Here is an 8,533-nt window from a genome sequence, read left to right on the forward strand (position 1 = left end):
TTAATCTAAACAAAAATAAAACTAATAATCCTGTATTAATCAATCATAAGGATCATATAGGGTGTAATATACTATACTGGGATAATCATTATCTACTATGTAAAGATGTATCATTCTTATTCAGAAAATCACCTAAACAAAAATGTTATCCATGTCTAAAATGTTGTTTATCAATTATAACTGAACATGCATTAAATAAACATTTAGAGATGAGTAATAACACTGGAAGAATAACATTCCATAAAGATGAATATCTAAAGTTTGATAAGTTCCATTATAAGAACAGAGTACCATTTGCTATGTATTATGATTTTGAATGTATAAAAAGATAGTCATTAATCAAAAAAAAAAAATAAAAAACATCTTCCCATTGCTTGTGGTTTATATATAAAAAGTGATTATCCTAAAATATTGGAGGATAAGTATGAATATTACTGTGGTGAAGATGTGGTTGATTCGTTTATAGGAAGGATGAGTTATTATAATAAATTGTTTAAAGATATCTTTAGTGTAAATATTCCAATGAAAGAAGAGATTATTACTCCACTTACTACTGAGTGTTTCTATTGTAGAGAGAACTTGGGTACTGACATTGTTAGAGATCACAATCATCTAACTGGTAAATTTAGAGATCATGCTCACAATAAATGTAACCTCCAAGCTAAGAATACATTTGTACCAATATATGCATTTAATTCTATTAATTATGATAATCATTTATTTATAACTAAACTAGCAAAGAAGATTAGACTTAAAATATTAACTAAAACTGATGAGAATTATATTAGTTTTGATATGGGTTATGCAAAAGCATTAGATATGTTTAGGTACTTCCATCCACTTAGCTTAGATGCTATAAGGAAAACATTGAGTAATAAAAAGTGTGTAACCTTAAACAAATTTGGGTTAGAGAGACGTAAAGGTATATTCCCATATGAATGGTTTGATAGTATAGACAAACTACATGAAACAACTTTACCACCTAAGGAAGCTTTCTATTCTAAGTTGAAACAAGGTGGTATTACAGATAAATTACATAAGCAAGCAATAGATTGTTGGAATAATACTGGATGTAAGACAATAAAGGATTACATGATGTTATATCTTAAAACAGGTGTGTTATCATCAGTAGATGTATTTGAGAAGTTTAGAGATAAGTGTTTAGAATATAATGAAATAGATCCTTGTTACACATATTCTACTCCTGGATTAACTTGGTTATGTGGATTGAAATATACTAATGTTATAGTTAAATATTATAAAGAAAATACAGTTAAGATTTATGATACAATACAACATGGTATTAGAGGTGGGTTAGCTTCAGTATTAGGTGATTGTCATGTATAATGTAAAAATAAAGAAATAGATCCTGAATATACAGGGAAAGAGAAGTATTCAAAGTATTTAGACTTTAACTCATTATACGCTTCTGCTATGGTTCAAGCTTTACCTACTGGTGAGATCAAAGTATGTAACAATCCAGAAACTGGTTTCGCAGATCTCAATTATACTAGATCTAGCTCTAATACTGGATATATCTATACCATTGATATAAAGTATAATGATGAGTTGAAACAGAAAACAAAGAAGTATTCATTCTTTCCTGAAAAGACTAAAACAAACATTGATCAGTTTACAGATTATCAAAATGGAAACAAAAAGAAAGAATATAAACCTAATGAGAAGTTGATGTTAAAGTTAACAGATAAAGAAAACCATGCAATAGATGGAGAGATGTTTGATTGGTATTTAAGTAATGGTTTAAGATTGGTTGATATTACAATTAAGCATAAGTTAGAGTATAGTAAGAGTGAATGGTTAAAGCCTTATATTGAGTTTAATATTCAAAAAAGAAAGGAAGCTAAAGCTAAGGGTGATAAATTTGGAGACGTATTCTTTAAACTGAAGAATAATGCCTGCTATGTAGAGTTAGTTAATGATGTAGATAGATATATTAAATTAGTAGAAAATATTAGTTTTAAATATGTTGTAGAGTTTGATGATGATCTAGTAGCTGTACATAAATCAAGAAGTAATGTTAAGTTAGATAAGTTTAATTATATTGGTTTTGTTATATTAGAAAAAGCTAAACTGTTTATGTATAGAGCCATATATGAATACTTCGAGAATGAGATAGATTGTAGTTATCATTACACAGATACTGATTATATATTTATAAACATAAATGTTCCATTGGATAGTACTATAGAAATAAAATGAATAAGATAAAAGGTATATTGCATAATAATGAGTTAGGTAACATGAAAGATGAAATACCTAATGATACTACTATAGAAGCTTGTTTCCTTAAAACTAAATCATATTGTTTTAATACAGTTAAAGGAGAAGAAAAGAAGTTAAAAGGAATAACTAAAGCTACTAATAGAAACCAAATTAATTTGGAAGACCATACTAATGCTATATATGAAGGTAAAAGTAAATCTGTAACCAATTATACTATTGATAGCAAAAGGCATCATTTAGAAACTAAGGAACAGTATAACATAGCTATAGATCCATTTGATGATAAAGGTATTAAAAGTTGTAATGGTGAGTTCAGATTTTACAATTAATATTATATAAATAATAGCAAAATTTAGAAATTTATAAAAGAGTTAGGCTGGTTTTTTTGTTCAAGTTTTTTTTCGCAAGTTGGTTTTACGTGCTTTTTACACGGTCTCACTTGTTTTATACTAGTATCTGGGGACGTCCATTGGAGTCAGTGGGGATAGAACCCAAACTATCCGTCTGATAACGGTTAATTACCAGCTTAACTCAACACTAGTGGTTTGCACTAAGTGAGACAAGAAACGATAGTTTTTAATTGTATAAGAATTGGAATATAGAGTGAAATACAAATGGAATTAGAGTAGTGTGTATATGGAGGCTGTCTCGCCGCCTCTATGGCATGGAGGCCTCCATATACACATTACTAAGATGTTACTGCGGTTATTTCTAAATCTTAGAAAAAAAAGTACAGAACAGCTTTCTATAACTTGAATTAGGTCTTTATCAAAGCTGTATCCGGAATTGTTTCCCCGGTTCTGACGGTGCTTTTCAACCAAAATTTAAAGGAGGGAAGTTTTCCGAAGTCGTTTAAAGTAGCATTCGTTTCACCATTTCATAAGGAAGGAAACAAGTGCAAACCAGAGAACTACAGACCCCTTTCATTGTTACCTATTACTGATAAATAACCGAATTTCTATTTTTCGATAGCAAAAAAACTAAGTAGAAAAGATCAAGAAACAAAAAGTTAACCAGTCTGGGTTCAGATTAAACCACAGCACTACCGACGCAATTTTTTCTAGTTACAGGATATCAGGGTTAATAAAAAAGCAAATAAAATCAAAAATGATTCTCTGGACTTGAAAAGAGCAATTGATACAGTCGATCATCGCACTCTCCTAGAGAAATGTTCAGAATACGGATTGAGGGATTAAACTTTGAGCATAATTGCTTCATTTCTGCACAACAAAAACACAGACTGGAAAAAGTTAATGGAAAAACTTCAAAATCAAGAGAAATTCAAAATCAGTCGTTTGGAGTACGGCAGTGTTCCATCCTTGGACCACAGCTGTTCTTTTTTTATCAATGACATTTCATGTTAAAACAAAAACAAAACAGATTATCTTTTTGCTGAGGACTCTGATAAAAAACCAGGGAACTCACAAAACGATAGATGGCAGGCGTCAATTGTCTTTGAACAATGTTACACAATGTCTAGAGCAAAATAAACTAACACTAAATGTCAAAGAAAAAACAAAGGCAAAGTCTCTTAGACAAAAGGAAGCTAGCGAATTTGGCTTTTTTATCCGTGGGGGAAATAGAAATCTGAAGAGTTTCAAATATTTAGGCTTCAATCTAGATCATCTTTTAAATTTTGCGGAACATAACAATAAGATCCAGAAAAGACTGAACCAGTTCTCTGTTGTGTTTTATCGTTTGAGAAAATTCTTAAAAGTACAGCATATGATAAGAGTTTATAAGACATATGTGAAGTCAATCAAACAGTACGGAGTTATAGTTTATGGGTCGACCGCATGAGGCGCCCTAAAACCGTTTTATAATGAAGTAAATAGATTGCTGAGAGTAGTTCTTTGTGAGATAAAGTTTGATTCAACTACAAATATATGAGAAGAGAACATCTTTTACAGCAAACAAGAAGTTCATATTTACGAACTGCTAAAGTTTCTGATAAGAGAGATACAAAAAATGCAATGTTAAACAACTGCAATAAGCAATCGAAGGAAAAAAACTTGATTAAGTTTGATTGGTTGAGGAAAACGAACAAACACTTCAATTTTATTTTCCCTAAGTAAAGTAAATGCTCAATCACTCAAACAAGCAGAAATTAGTGCTAAATTTTTCCTCAAAAACTACGTTGATTATTTTTTTGGTTACTTTGGCTAGATAAGAAACTTTATTTTTGGCTAATTGGTGCCATCAAATTTTTAAGCTGTATACTGCCGTTTAATTCCGAAAAATTGTGTTTTGGATTTGTTTGAAGTTTTTAGTTTTTTTTAGATATATAGTAAGTCCTTTCCTCTGCATTAAAATAATAGACTGTGTTTTGATGCATCTTCCTCGCAAAAGCACCTGAAAACGATATATAACGGGCATATATGTCCTTTCGTTGAGCATGTGACATTTAAAAATAAAAACAAATATTTAACTGCCCATTTGTATTATGCGTAATTTTAAAAAAATTATTTTTATATCATAGCTCAATTTGGGCCGGGACATCGACCTGGGAGATAGGAGTTGATAAACACAAAATCTACAAGATACGATTTTGCGAAAAAAGCTTTTGGAGCCATTGCAAAAAAATCGATAACGCTATTAAAGTTTTTATTAGCTTCCTTAGAATTTGTTTCGGAGGTTAGTTGTGCAACAATTTTGCAAGAGTAGGTCTTTTTTCACCTTGAAATATATATAATAGCTAGGCGAATGCTATATCTTGCTGAAAGCAACATTCAAACGCAAATTTGAGTAAATTGACTGAGCCCGGGTCGAGGTGTCACCGCCATTCAACGCAAAGTTATATAAGATAAGCGGTGAAGGCGGAAATTTTTGTAAGATAAACGGTGAATGCGGTGAAATTACATAAATCAGGCGTTGAATGCGGTGACAAAAACCTTTATGGCCTGGTAGCGGTGAAATTGCATAATTTCACTGCTGAATCTAGCGGTGAAACTACATAAATTCACCGCTTTGAAAAAATTGTCCAAATTGTGTAAGATAAGCGGTGAATGCGATGAGACTACATTCACCACTTAACTTAGTTGTGAAACAACATAAATTCATCGCTTAGAAAACTCTTCGAATTGTCTTTTGTTCAACGAAGTTAAGATATATTTTTTAAAAGACGCACGGAAAAGTTACCCATGAATAATCATACATATTTTTGAAACTTTTTTCAAGCGGTGATTATATATAGTTTCATCACTAGAGTAAGCGGTGAAATTACAAAAAATCACCACTTTTCACCACTAAAATTTGTAATTTCACCGCTAAACTTACAAAAGTTCAACTTGTTTGTTTTACAAAAATAGAGTGAGTTTGTTTCTATGCAACAGCAATATGCATGATTTTAGTGAGAAGAGGCGCAGTGGAAGGAGAAGGGGTTGCCATGCAGGAGGTCAGAGGTTCGAATCCGTGCAAGGCGGTAACTTGTAGTAAGCGGTGAAATGTGGTGAATTTTTGTAAGTCCACCGCTTACTCTAGAGGTGAACATATATAATTTCACCGCATTCACCGCATTTCACCGCAAAATTATGTACGAAATTTGGGGTGAAAAAAACCAACTTTTCACCATTGAACGTTTTCTGCAAATTAATTGTTAATAGAAAGGGAAACTATTCAACATTTTCAGCATTGTTTACTTACGTTTCTTCTCCCCATTATATTGCAGACTGCGCATGAAACTGCGAATGATGTCGTCTCTGTAATCCGAAACCAACAGCACAACATTGTCTACAAGCCTGTGCAGTATACAGTAATTGAATGATCGTCCTCGATCTGTTACGTAGAATTGGTTGTCACTCAACAGAAAACCAAAGTGGCAAATATCTTGTGTTGTCTTTACGTAGACTGCCAATATTTCGTATTTGACCCCGTTAGCATTCGAAACCGAGAACCCATAAGAACCGTCCTTAATTTCATATTCAGATACAGCGTGCACTTTCGTTGTCAACTGGTACTGCTGAAAAGAGGCAAACAACATTAGCAACCCAGGTTGCCGAACCATATCCCGGGTCGAGGCAAAATCAGAAAAATGTAAAAGAAAAGCGGTAGAAAGTTGTTTTTTTTTCACCGCCAATTTCGAAGAAAATTTTGCGGCGAAATGCGATGAAATTATGCAATTTCAGCCAGAGTAAGCGGCGAACTTATAAAAAGTTTCCACATTTCAGCGCTTAGTACAAATTACTGTCCGCATACGGATTCGAACATTTTACCTACGACATGTCAGCACCTTCCGCTTCGTCTGCGCCACTTCTCACTACATTCTATCATATTTGTTTTGAATTTAAATCAAATTCGGTCACTTTTTGTAAAACATGCGCGTTGAGTTTTTGTAATATTAGCGGCGAAATTACAAATTTTAGCGGCGAAATGCCGTGATTTTTTGTAAGTTCACCACTCACTCTAGTGATGAAATTACATAAAATCACCGCTTCAAAAAGGTTTCGGAAAGATGCATGATTATTCGAGGATGAATTTTTCTAGCGTCTTTTAATAAAGCAATCTTAACTTCGTGGGACAAAAAACAATTCGGAGAGTTTCCCAAGCGGCGAATTAATGTAATTTCGCCGCATTTATTGCTGATCTCACACATTTTAACACTTATTTCTTAGCGATGAATTTGTGCAACTTCACAACTAGCTTAAGCGGTGAATTTTTGTAATTTAACCGCTCATCTCACAATTTGGAGACTTTCGATGCGGCGGATTTATGTAATTTCAACGCAAAACTCAGTGGCGAAATTATGTAATTTCGCCGCTACCAAGCAATAAAGTTTTTTTCACTACATTCACCACCCGATTTATGCAATTTCACCGCATTCAAGGCTTATCTTACAAAATTTCCACATTCACCTCTTATCTTACATAATTTTGCGTTGAATGGCGGTGACACCTCTACCCGGGATGTGGTACCTTGCTTCCCATAGAACAGACCATATATGGTCCATCAAACACCGGGAACGAAATTATGGTATACAACAGTTGCATAACTTAGCGATGAAATAATTTGTTATTGCGCGATGGATGCTACAAAAATTTGGAGCAGTTCTGAATTCTGATTTTGCGGTTGAGCATCGTTTTCCGCAAAACTTTCTTCCACACTGGCGCGTGTTATTTAGAAAAAATTTGAGATAAAGTCTAAATAAACAAACTTCCTATATATCTCCTACTCATCACTTTCTTATAACTTACTGACAACAATTAAATCAAATTTCGCTTAAAGTCAAGTAAGCTCTGATTATATTTTTTTCTTATTTATAAAAAAAATAAAATTTCCCCTTTGTCAATCAAAACCTGTAAATTGATGGCGCAATTATGTGCGCATATATGCTCACTAACACCCATTGTTCCTTAATTTGAATTTGTCTTGCATTGAATTTCTACTCAAATCTGGAAAATTCAGTAAATTTGTTCTTTAATTTGAACTTGTCTTCATTGACCGAATTCGGAGGTTCAAAAAGTACTGGTGGTTCTAAAAGTATCTTGTGCGTTTTCATCTTGTGTTTCTTTCTATCTTGAAATTCGCCGTTTTCAAACATACATTTGTGATCGGAATCAATTGGCTAAACTGAAAAACACAAGACAAAAAAACAAAGATAAAAGAATGGCTTCAAGCAACTTACATAAACATAATTGGCTGGTCTCGACTGTCCTTTACCCATGTTGTTTCAACGAATATATCAGTAAGTTTAGTAACTCGAACTCAGAAATGAAAATATTCTCAAAAAGTTGGAAAATTACAATTGGTTTAAAATTTTTACGTAACGAACAGTTTTGCTTTTCTGTGAACTGAACGCTTTTGTTAATTATAAACTAGAAACCACCCGCTGATATCCGAGACAGTTCTGATATTTATGATTTTGTTAGTCGCTAATCACGCGACAGTTGTTTCGATAAATTTGCGAATAAACAATCAGCTTATACGGTTATGGCGACATTTTTGTATCTAAAACATTGTATTGACTGATGTCTCCCAGGGTTCCATAAGTATTGAAATTCGGTGAACTAAGTTCGAAGGTTGAGAAACTAATCACACGATGAAAACAAAAGTTATAGACGGTCATGGACGGTAGGAATTTTCTGTGTCGAAGTGCCGTGATGAACTTTACAGCTTTTAAACTCAATGTGGAGGACAGTAGAAAGGAAAAATAACTTTTGCTCTGATACAGGATGAGGTCCCAAACCCAAGCCAGATATTGGCCAGACTGACTTGAGTCACAGACAGGAGGGTTCGGTGTGACCAGACACTATTTGCTTGAAAAATATTCGGTAGAGCCTTAAGGCTAGTTAAT

General features: G+C 33.1%; 1 protein-coding gene across 1 annotated transcript in view; it reads right to left on the reverse strand.

Annotated features, from left to right (window-relative positions):
• The window catches only part of LOC142354741 (uncharacterized), a 29,215-nt gene extending 21,109 nt beyond the window's left edge, over positions 1 to 8,106 (reverse strand). Inside the window, exons 1-2 of the mRNA XM_075407123.1 lie at positions 7,865 to 8,106; positions 5,887 to 6,202 (exon numbers count right to left, since the gene is read on the reverse strand). Coding sequence (XP_075263238.1) covers positions 5,887 to 6,202; positions 7,865 to 7,903 — 355 coding nt within the window. The 5' untranslated portion in view covers positions 7,904 to 8,106. The remainder of the gene's footprint in view (positions 1 to 5,886; positions 6,203 to 7,864) is intronic.
• Between the last annotated feature and the right edge of the window lie 427 nt (positions 8,107 to 8,533).

The sequence above is a fragment of the Convolutriloba macropyga genome, chromosome 15 (assembly GCF_964194025.1).
Source record: "Convolutriloba macropyga chromosome 15, txConMacr16.3, whole genome shotgun sequence".
Lineage (NCBI taxonomy): Eukaryota > Metazoa > Xenacoelomorpha > Acoela > Convolutidae > Convolutriloba > Convolutriloba macropyga.